At 43.1% G+C, this 17,709-nt stretch overlaps 1 protein-coding gene across 15 annotated transcripts in view; it reads left to right on the forward strand.

Annotated features, from left to right (window-relative positions):
• LOC137347622 (centrosome-associated protein 350-like) overlaps positions 1 to 17,709 on the forward strand; it is a 157,807-nt gene that overhangs the window by 134,571 nt on the left and 5,527 nt on the right. For 10 of the 15 annotated variants that reach the window (XM_068012197.1, XM_068012202.1, XM_068012204.1 and 7 more), the window contains 5 exons: positions 1,114 to 1,187; positions 1,314 to 4,198; positions 5,564 to 5,902; positions 9,136 to 9,282; positions 10,060 to 10,185. In XM_068012197.1, coding sequence (XP_067868298.1) covers positions 1,114 to 1,187; positions 1,314 to 4,198; positions 5,564 to 5,902; positions 9,136 to 9,282; positions 10,060 to 10,185 — 3,571 coding nt within the window. Of the gene's footprint in view, positions 1 to 1,113; positions 1,188 to 1,313; positions 4,199 to 5,261; positions 5,432 to 5,529; positions 6,269 to 9,135; positions 9,283 to 10,059; positions 10,186 to 17,709 lie in introns of those variants that run through there. The other 5 variants (XR_010968980.1, XM_068012207.1, XR_010968981.1 and 2 more) reach the window with 5 other exon arrangements.

Raw genomic sequence — 17,709 nt, forward strand, 5'->3', positions numbered from 1 at the left:
AGCGAGAATTTTTTTTTTAAATTCTAAAACGTTACCTGCACCATTCTGAGTGTGAAGCAGCAGTTGTTCTCTTTGACTCCTCACCCTCTCTACCCAGAGTGGAACTGTTTGGGTCCTTCCTCTTCCCCTTCACATTCTCAGTTCAGTTTTGTGAAGATTATTATCTTTAGCAAAGCCACCTGAAGATAAAGGCTGGATATTACAGCCCCCTACCGCCCCCAGCCCCCCCATATCAGGGTCGTGGTAGGAGGGGGGCTGGAAAATGCCTCTGGGAGAGGCCCACCATGGACCTCAGCGCTGGGAAAGCCCAGCCCGATATTGCCAGCAGCGGCAAGGCCTCGTGGTGCCCCCACACCACCCCCCCCCCCGCCCACCCCACCGGCCACTCGGCGACGGGACTCAAAAATTTACATCAGCATATTTATTAAAATAAATGAATTAATGACTTATCCGTACCCGCTGTCCATTCCAGGGTGAGATTGCTGCCGGTGGCTGGCACTCCTGCGCCTTCTGCCATTTGGAGATCCGATGTGGGACACTGGTGGGGAGGGGAGAGCAGGTAATGGGCGGGGGATCGGGATCAAACTAATATGACTGGTGTAGGGGATGGTGGGAAGGGGTGAAGTTAAAAGTTTGTGAACTTTATGGGGGGGGGGGGAGGGGAAAGGTCAGGTACACAAGGTAAGTATTTTGCAGGGGGAGAGGGCAAAGAATGAGTGTATGGTTATTGGGGGAGGTGGTGGGAGAGGGGACAGAAACATGTCTTTAATTTTTTTAAATGAATTTTGACGCACTATCGTTTTAAAACTTTAAATCGTAGGGCACAAAGCCCTTTAAAAATGGCGTCGGCGCCTGCGCAGTGGCGCCTGATGCTGTTGCCAGGGATGGACAGCCTGCCCCCTCCATGTCATCGGGGGGTAGGCGGTCCGCCCTGGCCATTTAAATGAGCCGCTACACTGAATATCACGGTGGCTGTGCAATGTCCGGTCCGTGCAGGTGGACCGCGGCAAGCTTGTAAAATCCAACCCAAACTGTTAATAAAACCTAATGTGAGCTGGATTTGAAGATGTCAGAGAGTAGTTATTAATGGCAGATTTCCTTTTGTTTCATTAGGTCTAATATTCTTAAGCATTTAGCAAAACCAACTGCTGAGATCCTTCAGCCACAGGACTTCCCTTCAAAGCGAGGTAGGGTGATGCACAATGATTCATATAATAATTCTTATTTTTAAGGTATTTTCTAATTTTTAATGGAAGTGCAGACCATCACACCGTGTTGAACTTGCTTTTCTCTTACTATTACTGCCACTTCAGGTGAAAAAGCTAAAGACATGGAGCAGCTATCGAAACCACAAGAGATAACTGGATCTGTGGATGTGAGTCATCCACCTGGTAAATCTGAGATTGCTGGCCAACAATCCCACAGTCCTGTTTCCCAACTTCCTCCTTCCTCTGGGCCAGTTGATCGGAATCAGAGTGCGGAAAACCAATCGGAAACTCTTACCCCTTGTGGTTCTCCAGAATCATCTGGAAGTTCAGACATTGTTATTGAGTCTTCATCCTCATCCAGCTGCTGCAAGGAAGAGATTCTCCAAAATAACAAGTCTGACTATTCAACTTGCAGTAGAGCTAAAAGCAATGGTTCATCTGACGACACTTTGTCTGAAAAACCTTCTATTGTACTTGAAGCGAAAGGAAATGTGTTAATATCTCCATCAAAACCGACAGAATCTTTGTTTGGAAGGAAGTCCCAGTTGCCCCTGAGTAATGGCTGGAATGATTTTGCTACCAAGGCAACAGATACTTTTTCACAAACATCTGCCCACCACTTATTGAATAGCAATACCAACCCAGAAGCAGAAGAAAGCATAGAACTTGAGAATATTCAACCAAATAATACAGTCAAGAATTCCGAAGACACTGAACAAAACTGGTTTGGATTGCTGCATCATTCTGAAACTATCTCTGGTTTCAGGACTTCATCTAACCACCAGCCTCCATTAGAGTTGGCACAGAATGAAATACTTCAACCTGAAAGAGAGGCAGATTGTCGGGAAATGAGAGCTGCTAAATCGACCCTTGGTGAGGATGATCATTCCTGTGAGTCAACTGCAACTCCATCTTCCTTGAGAAGCAGCCTTCTCCTGAACAAGAGTGTAGCTTTAGCACATGGTCATCTGACTTCTGCCAGCATCTCCAGGACTGCAGAGGTTATTTCACCAAAGATTCCTCTTTCATATATGGATGACTTTTCTAGCACTGAAGAAAATTCAGAAGACCAGGACCAAGACTCGTTGTGCAATGAGGCGGTACAACCACCTGCAGTAGATATTTTGTGTGCAAAAGAAAATTTGTCATCTTCACTTGAACAAGCAAATCCATTAATGGAAGAAATGGCCTTGTGTAGAGCAGACCAATCACCTGTGGCTGAAGGCATTGCATCTAAAAGTGATGAATTGCCATCTTTGAATGATAAACAGAAGTCAGGTGGTAGCCAGACATTATCTCCAGTTTTAAAGGAGTTCCTATGCAAAGAGAAAGACTTGGTTTCAGTCAAAGGAATTGGCTCATTGGCTCAGGAGGAACAGCCATCTCTAGTGGAAGAAATTTCAACTATTAGCAAGGAGTTCCTATCTTCAGTTGAGGAAGACAATATGTTCAATATAAAAGAGTTAAGCTGTCCAGTTGATGAATTAATGTTATATGAAAGTGAAGCCTTTCCACTTCTAACTGAAGCTGATATTTCTTTTGAAACTGAAGACTTTCCTCCGCCACCTGAAGAAATTATTTTGTGCATGAACAAAGAGCATACATCTTCAATTGGAGAAAGTACATTCATTAGAATTGAAGATCTACCACTGCTATCTGTTGATAACTCTTCAATAAATGAAGCATTACCATCTTTAGGTGGAAAACACACCTTGTTGAATATTGTTGATTTCACTCTTCTTCCTCTTCCCATTGAAGAAATAAGTGAAAAAAGGAAAAATGCTGCAAAAGAGAAACGCAAACATTCACTCAGAACAAGTGGAGAGGAGGAAGCCAGCATGCAGTTTGGTGAGGAAGATGTTCCTTTATCTGAATCCTCAAGAATCCACAAACTTCAAGCAGAACAACAAATGGCAGATCTTTTAAGGGACTTTAATATTGGTGACAAAGTCTTGGTGAGTCATAGAGACCCTGATACCTTAATGTTTAAAGGGCATACATCATTTGGCCAGGGTTACTGGACTGGTGTAGAACTGGATAAACCAAAAGGAGACCATGATGGAAAAATATGTGGGGTGAAATATTTTGAATGCACAAATAAATATGGCATTTTTGTTACTCCCAACGAGATCTCACATCTACCGGCTGATTATGAAGTTGATACAGATGTCACAAACAGTGAAGACTTCATCTCTGATGGAGCACCTGGGCAAAATGACAAAGATTTGGATGATGAATTGAAAGAAGCTCATTCCTTTGGAGAGGCCCCTGAAGAGAAGGCAAATGAGAAGCCAGATACTTCCCAGCTGAGAGGCAAAAAGCCAACTTCATGCCAACTCAACCAGAGAGAGGCACATCCAGGTAGTATCGATGAGCCCGAACTAGAACAGATAATTCTGGAATGTGCAAAGGCAGTGGAATCATTTACAGGTTCTCAAGATTTGATGGAAGCTGAAGTGGAACCAAAAGTGCATTTGGATATTTGGGCAAACTTCGAAGGCTTAGACCACCCATGGGCTTTACAACATCCTCAGGGTAAGGACAGCGAGCAGTTTGTGAATGAAGTTACGGAACATCTCACAGAACACCTTGTAGAAGAAGCTTTGGACAAACTGACCAACATCAGAGAACAGCAAAATCAAAGCAGCAAAGAGATGAGGAGAAAGGGGCTCGATAGACATCGAATCACCCAAGACTGTTCTAAATTGGCTCAGCAAAACAGAAGTCCACTTAAAGGGCAGAGGGGCCATGACAAACCCTTCATAGATGTTATTGACCTTTTAAGAATGGACTGTATACAACTCAAAGATCAAATTAGAATTGCTAAGGGAGGCTGCAGCAAGAAAGCCATAGAAAACGTGACCGAAAATTTAATAACGAAATTCATAGATGATGCAGCAAAAGAGTACACAAAAATCAAGAGAAAACAGAACGGAACGTTAGATGCAAACAGTATCCTCTGTTCTCAGACTACAGTGGATTGTTTGACTGTGAGTAAAGACGCAATTATACACAAATAAAAAGTTTTTCAACGTAATTGGCAAAAGAAGCAGAGGGGAGATGAGGTGATTTCTTTTTAAGCAGCAAATAGTTATGATCAGGAATGCGCTGCCTGAAAGGGCAGTGGAAGCAGATTCAATAGTAACTTTCAAAAGGGATTTGGATATGTACCTGCAAAAGAAAAATTTGCAGGGCTTTGTAGAAAGAGCAGCAAAGAGGGAACGAATTGGATAGCCCTTTCAAAGAGGCACAATGGGCCAATTGTTGTATGAGTCTATGGTTCTATGTTGTGTTATACATAAAGCTTTATCTCCTCATGGACCAGACAAGCAACGTCCTTTCTACCTGTGCCAGTGATTCAGGTAGACAGTAAAGATCCCACGGAATGATTTGAAGAAGGCCAGGATGTTCTCTGTGGCCTGGTCAATATTCCTCCCTGAAATAGATGACCAATAAATACATTGGTTGTTCATTATTTTTGTGATGCTGCTGGTTTAGAATGGTTGCCTCATTTGCCTTTATAACTGCTGTCACTGCCTTTCAATGATATTAATTCATCGTGTAAAGTACTCTGAGATATTTTGATGTGAAAGGCAATGTATAAATGCACCTGGTGACTCAGCCTCTGACTCTTCCCTGCATTTCTGTGGGGATATGCCTGATACCTCACTTTGGCGTGGCACCTCTTGTAGGTGTAAACCTATGATGTAGTTCGCTGAAGCACAGTGACAGGCTGACATTGATGCACAGTAACTTCAAGGTTGAGTTGGTATATTTCCACCACAACCCCAACCCCATCCCCTGCCACCTTTGCCTGGTGTCAGCTGTGGTTTAGTGGGCCTCTTGAGTCAGAACATTGTGGGTTCAAATCCCACTCCAGGGACCTGATCATATAATCAAGGTTGACATGCCTGATGCAGTACTATTAGAGGTGCTGCCTTTTCATGGAATGGTTACAGCACAGAAAGAGGCTATTGTGTCCACATCTGCTGTCTGCAAGAGCATCTCCCCTTTTGATAGGGATGTTAAACCAAGACACTGTTTTTCTTTCAGGTGCACTTAAAAGATCCAATGGCACTATTTCGAAGAAGAGCTGGGGAGTTCATGCTGGTGTCTTGGCCAAAATTTATCTTTAAGCTGACATCATTAAAATGGATTGTCTCATTGGCTCTTTTTTGGACCTTGCTGGGCGCAAATTGGCTGCAGCATTTCCTACATTACAAGTGACTACATTTCTAAAAGCACATAATTAGCTACAAAGCACTTTGGGACATCCTGAGGTGCTACATATTATTCGTATCATACCCTAATTTAATTCAAGTTTACTGTTTGTTGTGTTGTCTTTTTCTTGCTAGCAACTTGATGAGGTGTTTAACGTTGGTATTTTTGGAAGCAATCAAGATGCCAATAGTGAAGAATTCAAAGCACTCCAGCCACTCCAGGGTAGTAAAGTCCAAGGACAAAGGTTTGCGTTGGACCATTGGTGCTCGGGACCCTGGAGGCAGTCGAAGGAAGCAGTTTTTGTTGTACCTTATAACCTCGTGGATATTCAACAGTTGGTTGATGGTGCAGTCAATGTCCTGTGGAACCAGTGTGGTCAATTTCAAGGTGGCGATAAGATCAGTGTGTTTGAGGCTCGAGGGAATACCAATGGAAAGGATGGGGATGGAGAAAACAAGGGAGTGCACAGACAGGTGAATGTCATGAGTGTGAGTGGCATTCTCATCACAAGAGAATACTAGAGCCTCTTGCAGTCAAGTTAAACCAAGATGTACAAAAGCAAGATACTGCAGATGCTGGAAATCTGAAACAAAAACAGAAAATGCTGGAAATAATGGTGTCGGTTGAGGGATAAATATTGGCCAGGAAACGGAACAAAACTCTCCATCTCTCTTCAAAATAGTGACATGGAATCTTTTACCTGAAAGGACAGATGGAGCCTCAATTTAATGTCTTATCCGAAAGACAGCACCTCAGACACTCCATCACACCTTCAGTACTTGCACTGGGGAATGTCAACATACATATGGTGCTCAAGTCTCTGGCTGACTGACTCAGAGGTAAGAATGCTACCAACTGAGCCATAGATGACATCTAATCACTGAGCTTATAATGAGGGTGGCATGGTGGTGCAGTGGTTAGCACCATAGCCTCACAGCTCCAGCGACCTGGGTTCAGTTCTGGGTACTGCCTGTGTGGAGTTTGCAAGTTCTCCCTGTGTGGGTTTCCGCCGGGTGCTCCGGTTTCCTCCCACAGCCAAAGACTTGCTGGTTGATAGGTAAAGTGGCCATTGTAAATTGCCCCTAGTGTAGGTAGGTGGTAGGATAATTGTGGGGATGTGGTAGGGAATGTGGGATTAATGTAGGATTAGTATAAATGGGTGGTTGTTGGTCGGCACAGAATTGAAGGGCCTGTTTCAGTGCTGTATCTCTAAATAAATAAATAAAATGAGTATTGCTGAAAATAGAGACATGTTGAAGCTTTTCGTCTTGCACTCATCAGGACAATCCACAAGAATAACCAATGTAAGGGAAAACAACAATTTATACTGCATGGGAAGAGAGTGCTGATTGGTTGGCAAGTGAACTCTGATTGGTAGAGGTGTTGCCATGGTGAATGCACCAGTTTACGGTGGCTGACAGTTAACTGTCAAACTTGGTTTAAAATTTAAACCAGACAGCTTGACTCTGATTGGTCAAGGTATTGCCCTGAGGAATGAACCAGCGAATGGCTGTCACTTAGTTTGTTCAGTTGAAACAGACACAATGCTTGTACATATTATTTTTGTTTGCAAAGAACAGGGCCTTGTGTATTAATATGTGTAGCTTCCAGCACACAAATGTGCCACACTGTGAGCCTGGCTGACAATCTTAAATTGGTTGTCAGCGTAGTTTTTAGCACACTGTGGATTATTTAGCAAATGTTGTCCAATTGCGGAATGACATCTAATGTTGGACACTGTGTTTTGAGTTTTGCAAGCATGGGCTGGTTGGGTACGGCCCGTACCTTGCCCATTGCAAACAGCAGAAGGGACATGTTGGTTGATACGATCCGCCAGTCTTTGGGACGTACAGCCAATATACCTAGCATCACACTGGCATTGGCAGGGTGGCACATTTGCGTGTACTGGAAGCAATATTAATACACAGGGTCCTGTTCTTTGGAGACTGAAAGAATATGTACAAACATTATGCCTGTTTCAGCTCAACAAAATAAGTGACAGTCATTCACTGGTTCATTCCTCAGGGCAATGCCTTGACCAATCAGAGTCAAGCTGCCTGGTTTAAATTTTAAACAAAGCTTGGCAGTTAACTGTCAGTCACTGTAAACTGGTGCATTCACCATGGCAACGCCTCTACCAATCATAGTTCATTTGCCAACCAATCAGCACTCTCTTCTCATGCAGTGTAAGTTGTTGTTTTCCCTTACATTGGTTATTCTTGTGGATTGTCCTGATGAGTGCAAGACCAAAAACCTCGACAACATGTCTCTATTTTCAGCAATACTCATGTTCCGTACTACTAAATGACTATTTGAACTTCTTATGATTATCATATGAAATGCCGTAGGCAGTCACAGCACACTTTTGCGCATGCTTGACCTCTTCAGAAACTGCAGCATCAATAAATACTGCAGGTCTGGCAGGATCTGGGAAGAGAGAAATAAGAATTAACGTTTGAGAAGGTCACAGACTTGAAAAGTTCTGATGAAAGGCCACAGACCTGAAATGTTAACTCTGTTTCTCTCTCCACAGATCCTGCCAGACCTGCTGAGTATTTCCAGCATTTTCTGGCTTTATAATTAAGCTAAGGATAAGGATATTGACTTCAATTGGCAAAGCCAATATATAGTATGGATACATTTAAGGGGAAGCGAGATAAACATACAGGGAAGAAAGGAATAGGACACATTAATAGGGTTAGATGAAGAGGGGTGGGAGGAGGATGCTAATGTGGAGCTTAAGCACTGGTACAGACAGGTTGTGTCGAATGGCCTGTTTCTGTGCTGTGGATTCTATGTAGTTTAGCTACACAGACGAGAAGGTTCCAAGTTTGGTTTGCATTTTCTGCTAAGCTCATTGATGCTGCAGTTTCTGAGGAGGTGAAGCCTGTGCAAAAGTGTGCTGTGACTGCCTAAGCCATTTGTTAAGATAATCATAGTAAGTTCAGTGATTAGGTGTCAGCTGTGGCTCAGTTGGTAGCATTCTTACCTCTGAGTCAGTCAGTCAGAGACTTGAGCACCATATGTATGTTGACATTCCCCAGTGTAAGTACTGAAGGTGTGTTGAAGTGTCAGAGGTGCTGTCTTTCGGATAAGACATTAAATTGAGGCTCCATCTGTCCTTTCAGGTAAAAGATTCCATGTCACCATTTTGAAGAGAGTTGGGGCGTTTTGATCAGTGTCCTGGCCAATATTTATCCCTCAAATGACAGCATTAAAAAAATTATCCCATTACTGTGTGCAAATTGGCTGCCGTGTTTCCCACGTTACAAAAGGAACTGTATTTCAAAGGCTCTTAACTGGCTTTAAAGTGCCTTGGGACACCCTGAGGTTTTTTTTTAACTATATGGCCATGGATTAGTAACTGGCTGAAGGGAAGGTAACAGATTTTCATAACAGGTGCTCAGTCACTAAGGCAGGCAAGAATCAGGTGAGCATTTCCCAAGGGATCCTTGCCAGATGCCCTTTTGTTCTTTATATGTTTAATAACCTAGAATCCCAGTCGCAGTGAAAAGTAATTTCATTAATTCATGACGCCAAATGGGACAATCATGGTCTCAGCAGCTAAGATATTATTTGGGGAACTCCAGTGCAAAGAGTCAAAAGACTCCCCAACTCAGTTTCGTCCAGAATTCCCAAATCATGCAATAATCATTTTTAAGCACCTTTGTTGACGACATCTAATTTTTTTCTCTTATTTACATAGGCTATTTTTGATATGACTTCTGATATTTTTCAAAACCTCCTAATGAAGGAGCCAACGGCCAAACGATATCTGTGGCTGAAACACAACCCTTGGGTTGGACTCTCACCTGGCCATGTTCCAGATATAGAGGACAAAAGTGAAGTGAAGGTACAACACCCGTTTTACTTCTTAACTCGAACGCTTTCTCAGTTACAAATACTTCATTGGCTATGAAATGCCTTGTGGCATCCTGAGGTCATGAAAGACTATGTATACCCAACTTCTCTCCTCTTTCCCTCCTCTTTTTCCTTCCTTCTTTCTCTTTATTTTCCTCCCTTTCTCTCTTTCTTTTCCTCTCTCTCTTTCCCTCCTCTTTTTCTCTCATTCTGTCTTCCTTATTTCTTGCTTTCTCTTTTTCCCTTCTTTCTTTCACTCTCTCTCTTTCTCTTTGTTTCTTTATTTCTCTTTCGTTCTCTCCTTTTTCTTTTTCTTTCCTTTTTTCTCTTTTTCACTCTTTTTGTAAAATGACAGAAATTTTGATATCTGTTGTGAACTCTGCTGTTCTGAATTTCCCACTAGAAGTGATGTATGGGTAGGTGTATCGTAAGGAGATAATGCTGCAGGAAACCCACCTGACATATATACTGATATTTACACTGTAGTATTGTCCAGCAATGCCTCAAGCCATTTAAATGTTCCAAAAGCCTGTGCAATATTTCACTGAATAATCAATTCCTTTAAATATCAGATAATTATTTGGATTTCAATCAGCAAAGTGGAGGAGTTCATTGGCTGAACACCATCCAATGAACATGGGCTACAAACCAGCACAGAAAAGAGTGATATTCAGAGTGCCTCTGTGTTTCAAATAAACTTTGGGGTAGGGTGTTTCCTTTGGATGCTTTAAATGACTTAAAAGAAAAGTTTTTTTTAAATTTTTTTAAGTCATTCATCCAAGGCAAAGTGGCCAAGTTACTAAATCTGGACAGAAATGACCTGGAAATGAGAAGAAACCTCCAGAAACTGACAAAGTATGGCAAGAGCAAAAGGGATCGGGTTGACATCATCCTGGTAAGCAAGTGGTCAATGACCGTTAATTAAGTCACGCTTGTGGTTAATGAAATGAAACACACAGGGAAATTGACAGACCTGTCCATCCAACTGCACTTGCTCACCATGATCCACTTCAAAATAGAATTCTTAAAGGGGAAGTGTATTCTGATGAACGAGAGAGAGAGAACACTAAGGGTCTTAGTTTGTCTTATTGCCTGTGGTACTGATTTCAGCTTTGACAAGCAACGAGCAGAGTCTAAGGATGGTTATTGGGACAGTATGGCAAACATTACATGCAAAGTTGAAATTTTCCTAAGATATGGTACCCATTTTATTAATCTTTGCTGCATGAAAGACTGATTGAATTCTGCTAGGATTCAAACCCAGTATCATCTCCCACCAGTTCAACACTGAAGCAGCTAATCTAATTGCCTCTTCCATAAGCAACTGAACTGTTGCATAATTCTTAAAGTTGCAAAAGGAACTATCTGCGCTTTTACCTATATCTCTTGATTTCTTTTGCTGTGTTTTATGCTGGTAACAGGGAATCTGGGAGTTAACATCGTATGCAGGCATCCCCCTCTCGGCACAGCATAATAGAGTTCTGGGAAATGCTCGTTGTGAGGAGAATTGCCCATTGTGATATCATTGGAGCAGTACTTCCTAATGAATAATTCATAGAAACATAGAAAATAGGAGCAGGTATGGCCATTCGGCCCTTTGAGCCTGCTCCGCCATTCATTATGATCATGGCTGATCATCCAGCTCAGTAACCTGTTCCCGCTTTCCCCCCATATCCTTTGATCCCTTTAAACCCAAGAGTTATATCTAACTCCTTCTTGAAAACATACAATGTTTTGGCCTCAACTGCTTTCTGTGGTAGTGAATTCCACAGGCTCACCACTCTCTGGGTGAAGAAATTTCTCCTCATCTCAGTCCTGAAAGGTTTACCCCGTATCCCTAGACTATGATCCGTGGTTCTTGACTCCCCCACCATCGGGAATATCCTTCCTGCATCTACCCTGTCAAGTCCTGTTAGAATTTTATAGGTTTCTATGAGATCCCCCCTCACTCTTCTGGACTCCAGTGAATATAATCCTAACCGACTCAATCTCTCCTCATACATCAGTCCCGCCATCCCAGGAATCAGTCTGGTAAACCTTCGCTGCACTCCCTCTGTAACAAGAACATCCTTCCTCAGACAAGGAGACCAAAACTGCATACAATATTCCAGGTGTGGCCTCACCAAGGCCCTATATAATTGCAGCAAGACATCCCTGCTCCTGCATTCGAATCCTCTCGCTATGAAGGCCAACATACCATTTGCCTTTTTTACCACCTGTTGCACCTGCATGCTTACCTTCAGTGACTGGTGTACGAGAAGACCTAGGTCTCGTTGCATATTCCCCTCTCTCAGTTTATAGCCGTTCAGATAATAATCTGCCTTCCTGTTTTTGCTATCAAAGTGGATAACCTCACATTTATCCACATTATACTGCATCTGCCATGCATTTGCCCACTCACTCAACTTGTCCAAATCATCCTGAAGCTTCTCTGCATCCTCCTCACAACTCACCCTCCCACCCAGTTGTCATCTGCAAATCTGGAGATATTACATTTAGTTCCCTCATCTAAATCATTAATATATATTGTGAATAGCTGGGGTCCTATCACTGATCCCTGCGGTACCCCACTAGTCACTGCCTGCCATTCAGAAAAAGACCCGTTTATTCCTGTTCTTTGTTTCCTCTGCCAACCAATTTTCTATCCATCGCAATACACTCCCCCCAATCCCATGCACTTTAATTTTACACACTAACCTCTTATGTGGGACTTTGTCGAAAGCCTTCTGAAAGTCCAAATAAACCACATCCACTGGCTCACCCTCATCAACTCTACTAGTTACATCCTCAAAGAATTCTAGTAGATTTGTCAAGCATGATTTCCTTTTTGTAAATCCCTGCTGACTCTGTCCGATTCTACCACTGTTCTCTAAGTGCTCTACTATAAAATCTTTGATAATGGATTCGAGAATTTTCCCCACTACCGACGTTAGGCTGACTGGTCTATAATTCCCTGTTTTCTCTCTACCTCCCTTTTTAAATAGTGGGGTTACATTAGCTACCCTCCAATCTGTAGGAACTGTTCCAGAGTCTATAGAATCTTGGAAAATGACCACTATTTCTCGGGCCACTTCCTTAAGTACTCTGGGATGTAGATTATCAGGCCCTGGGGATTTATCGGCCTTATCATTTCCCCAACATCATTTCTCTACTCATACTGATTTCCTTCAATTCCTCCCTGTCACTAAACCCTGTGTTCCCCAACATTTCTGGTATGATATTTGTGTCCTCCTTTGTGAAGACAGAACCAAAGTAGGCATTTAGTTGGTCAGCCATTTCTTTGTTCCACATAATAAATTCCCCTGTTTCTGACTGTAAGGGACCTACATTTGTCTTCACCAATCTTTTTCTATTCACGTACCTATAGAAACCTTTACAGTCAGTTTTTATGTTCCCCGCGAGCTTACTCTCGTACTCTATTTTCCCCTTCTTAATCAATCCCTTCGTCCTCTTTTGCTGAATTCTAAACTGCTCCCAATCCTCAGGTCTCTTTGTTTTTTCTGGCGAATTTGTATGCCCCTTCCTTGGATCTAATGCGATCTCTAATTTCCCTTGTAAGCCATGGTTTGGCTACCTTTCCCTTTCATCAGACTCTCTCTTTCTCTCTGCCTTGGTCCATCACTATAGTTAAGGGGCAGGATGGCAATTTACCAACAGGCCTTTGCCAATGTCATTCTCTAATCGTGGACTATTGGAAAGATGAAAGTGTGTGACTCTTCCTGTTATATGTGCTTTCTCCCATTTCCTTGTAGGAAAGAGCTTCAGCTTTTGTTTGGTGTTACTAGGCAAGACAAACTGCACCAAGGCTCCTTAGACAGCACCTTCCAAACCCGCGACCTCTACCAACTAGAAGGACAAGGGCAGCAAATACATGGGAACACCACCACCTGCAAGTTCCCCTCCAAGTCACACACCATCCTGACTTGGAACTATATCGCCGTTCCTTCACTGTTGCTGGGTCAAAATCCTGGAACTCCCTTCCTAACAGCACTGTGGGTATACCTACCCCAAATGGACTGCAGCAGTTCAAGAAGGCAGCTCACCACCACCTTCTCAAGGGCAATTAGGGATGGGCAATAAATGCTGGCCTGGCCAGCGACGCCCACATCCCATGAATGAATAAAAAAAAACTACTCCTCTAGTATTCTATGGTGTATACTATACACTGGAACTTGGAAGTAATATGCAACTATGCAACATAAAACACCGATCAAACACTTCATCTAAGAAACCGCAAGATTTATCCATGCCCTAGACGTCATGTTCAGATGCCTGTTCCTGTTGGCATTTGAACAAGGCGCATATCCACCACCCTGAGTCCAGTGCAGTTCTAGCTCACCATAGTGCCATGCATGCTTTTTAATTAAGTGTTGGGATGGTCTTTTGTGGCACACCACATTGATTAAGTTCTGACTTCCCAGTGTGCTTGTCCCCTTGCCTGTGCGGAGTTCCTAATTTCAGTCGGAAGTGGACACTTATCAGGTGGAAGGAAAGGGAAATATTTCAGGGGGATCTACCTCGTCACCTTTGTGCACCTGCCAGAGGGAGTGGCTAGCAACTGGTGACCTGCCCAGTCAAAGCCAGGGGAAGTTAGGTGTGGTGCAGGACTTATATGTTGTATAGAGAGACAGAAGGCTATAATTTTTTAATTAAACCAAGGCAATGGGACACTGAAGAGGGTATCTGGTTAACACATTGTGGGTCGTGTTGACTCTGGCCAATAGTGTAAAACATGCAGTATAACGGCTTGGCTAGCTGTTAAACCTCTCTCCTTATTTTAATTTCTATTGAAGTTAATCGTAGGAAAGTCTGGAGAGGTGTTTAATGGGTGGCCAAGCCAATATCATCAGTTTTATACTATCATTCAAAGCTAAAATTACTTTTTCCACCATCCTACACCCACCCCTTCCTTTAATTCTGGAACCTGGCATTAAATTTAGCCTAGAGTATTGAGATGCAAGTCTCCTCCTTCTATTGGCAGGAAAGGTCCACAGTCAAATGGTCTTGGGGCCGTCTCAATCCAGTTTTGATAAGTTTCGGTTTATTTTGGCACTAAATCACAGCTTCATTTTGCTGCTAATGGATTATTTATCAGATTCTTTCTTGCTGGTAAAAGCATACAAGGTTAAGTATTGGGTTCTCAGGCAACAGATAATGCACATCCCAGACTAACTGATACTTGCACCTCATAACACAGCCTCAATGTGTGTAATTTGATGACTGCTAATGACCTTGGATGGGCAGCCCATCCGACAGACGATTCCGTTTTTGGAACTGATTGATAGGTTAGGCTACTTCATTCATTTCAAATATCCTGCATGATTGACATTCTGGGAATCCTTTTAATCTAATAAATTTAATTGACGGCTGTCCTTATGTTGAAGCTTGAGTCAGGTGGGTGAGAGGGGTAAGATTGTGGCACTCTTCTGTTCCCAAGGAGCTACAGGTTGCAAGTTTATATTGGATCTCCTGCATTCAGCTCACTAGTCATCTCGGGGCCTGAGCTAAGCTGAGTCAGGGAATCCCATGGCAACCACATTAAAAACAACATATTATTAAAAACAAATGATGTTGTTTTGTGAGTTCGTCTTACATTCAGAGTTCGTGCAGGAGGTGCATGTTTGTTATTTCTGATTTTTTTGAGGAGATTATTAAATGTTCATTGTTGCTGGGACACAAGAATACAAGAAATAGGAGCAGAAGTAGACCATATCACCCATTGAGCCTGCTCTGCCATTCAATACAGTCATGGCTGATCTTGGGCTTCAATTCCACTTTCCTGCCCGCTCCCCATATCCCTTGATTCCCTGCAAGACCAAAAATCAATCTATCCCAGCCTTAAATGTATTCAATGATGGAACATCTACAACTCTCTGGGGTAGAGAATTCCAAAGATTCACAACCCTTTAGTTTAGTTTAGTTTAGAGATACAGCACTGAAACAGGCCCTTCGGCCCACCGAGTCTGTGTCGACCATCAACCACCCATTTATACTAATCCTACACTAATTCCATATTCCTACCACATCCCCACCTGTCCCTATATTTCCCTACCACCTACCTATACTAGGGGCAATTTATAATGGCCAATTAACCTATCAACCAGCAAGTCTTTGGCATGTGGGAGAAAACCGGAGCACCCGGAGGAAACCCACGCAGACACAGGGAGAACTTGCAAACTCCACACAGGCAGTACCCAGAATTGAACCCGGGTCGCTGGAGCTATGAGGCTGCGGTGCTAACCACTGCACCACTGTGCCATCCTTTTTTGTTTTTATTTTAGAAACATACCAATATCTTCCACCCTTATGCAAAGATTACCTTTTTTTAACCAGAGTAATTTCTCCTCATCTCAGTCCTGAATGTTTGATCCCTTATCCTGAGACTGTGTCCCCGTGTTCTCGATTCCCTGATCAGTGGAAACAATCTCTCAGCTTCTACCCTATCAAGCCCCTTCAGAATCTTGTATGTCTCAATTAGATCGCCTCTCATCTCCAGAGAATATCGGCCCAAATTGCTCAGCCTCTCATCACAGGACAACCCTCTCATCCCAGGGACCAATTTAGTAAATCTAGGATGAAGTAAAAGGGGTTGAAGGGATATGGGAACAGGGTGGGTAAACGTGATTAGAACTATTTGCTTTTGTGGAGGGTAAACAATGTCACAGACTAGTAGAGCCGAATGGCCTATACTGAGTACTATACTTCTGCTTGTTTTATTTTCAAGAACTTTATCCAGTTGTTTATAGCCCGAGCCTTGATTTGACAGAATGTGCTTCTGCCTAGTGAGCAATCGTCTAGTGACTCTGAAACCCAGAACACGGGGGCGTGACCTGAAAGTTAGAGCTAAGCTCAGGAGTGATCTCAGGAAGCACTTCTTAACACAAAGGGTAGCGGAAATCTGGAGCTTTCTCCCCCAGGAAGCTGCTGAGGCTCGGGATCACTTGAAAATTTCAAAACTGAGATTGTTAGCTTTTTGTTAGGCAAAGGTATGAAGGGTTATGGAACAAGCAGGTAAATGGAATTAAAATACAGCAGAACAGGCTTGAGGGGTTGAGTGGCCTTTTCGTATTCCCATGTCCATGACACATCCAGTAAGTTGGAGGGATGGGTTTACATTGATAAGGGCTAACTGTTCAGCTACTGGGATTCACTACATTTCCCTGGATATTGGGCAGGCAAAGCCACTCTCTGCTTCACAAGGTCCAGTTATGGGACACCAAGCGCCAGGAATTATATCTTGCATAATGATGACCAATTCGGGAACCGAGTCTACAAAGACGGCTAATATGGGAAATGGCTATGTCACACAGGAGGAGTTAGCAGTGCCCTCTTTAGCTTTGCAGATGGGGAGCAGAGGAAGCGTTACTCTCCACCTGCTGTCGTCCACCTTGATGTGCTTGATATAGACAGTGGTTGCTTGAAAGGAGAAAGTGTTTCACTCTGCAATGCTAACACCACTCATCTCGATGAGCACTAAAAATACTTCAGCATTCTTTTTAAAAGGATACAATGATTCCTTTGTTGTTAGGTATATGCCTGTATAGAACCCAGCCATACTGAAGTATGGGGAACATAGAGTCGTAGAGTCATATACAGCACAGAAGGAGGCCATTCAGCCTATCGAGTCCATGCTGGCTGTCCACGAGCTATCCTCGGCTCGATCCCCCTCGCCCTGCAAGTCTGTTTCCTTCAAGCGGTCATCCAATTTCCTTCTGAAGTCATTAATTAGGTAGAATGGTGATTATGTTATTGCACTCGTAATCCAGAAACTGAAACTCATGATCTGGAGACATGAGTTCACATCCCACCATGGCAGCTGGGGAATTTAAATTCAATAAATTAAATAAAATCTGGAATTCAAAGCTCGTTATCAGTAATGGTGACCATAAAACTACCAGATTGTTGTAAAAACCCATCTGGTTCACTAATGTCATTTAAGGAAGGAAATCTGCTGTCCTTACCCTGGTCTGGCCCACATGTGACTCCGGACAATGTGGTTGACTCTTAAATGCCCTAGCAAGCCACTCAGTTATATTCAAGAAAGTGGCACACCACCTCCTTAAGGGCAGTTAGGGTTGAGCAATAAATGCTGGCCATGCCAGCAATGCCCACATCCTGTGAATGAATCAAAAAAAACCCAGCAAGGTCTCTGGCTCAATCTGTGCTGCATTAGGTGGCCTAATGCCAGGGTGGCATTCGGGGTGCTACAATCAGTGTCATTACGCCCTGGCAAGGAAGGGAAAAATACGCCAGGGTTCTCACTCCTGATCGTGACCCCTGCACATATGGTGGGCATCAGGTGAAAATCCGATTGGATGTGATGGCTCAGCAGTTGAATAGCTTGGGTGGCGCATGAAAAATTGCTACTTAGCTAAATTACCTGAGGTGCCCTGGCATCTGTTGTACAGTAGCCCAGCAT

The sequence above is a fragment of the Heterodontus francisci genome, chromosome 32 (genome assembly GCF_036365525.1).
Source record: "Heterodontus francisci isolate sHetFra1 chromosome 32, sHetFra1.hap1, whole genome shotgun sequence".
In the NCBI taxonomy this organism is placed as follows: domain Eukaryota; kingdom Metazoa; phylum Chordata; class Chondrichthyes; order Heterodontiformes; family Heterodontidae; genus Heterodontus; species Heterodontus francisci.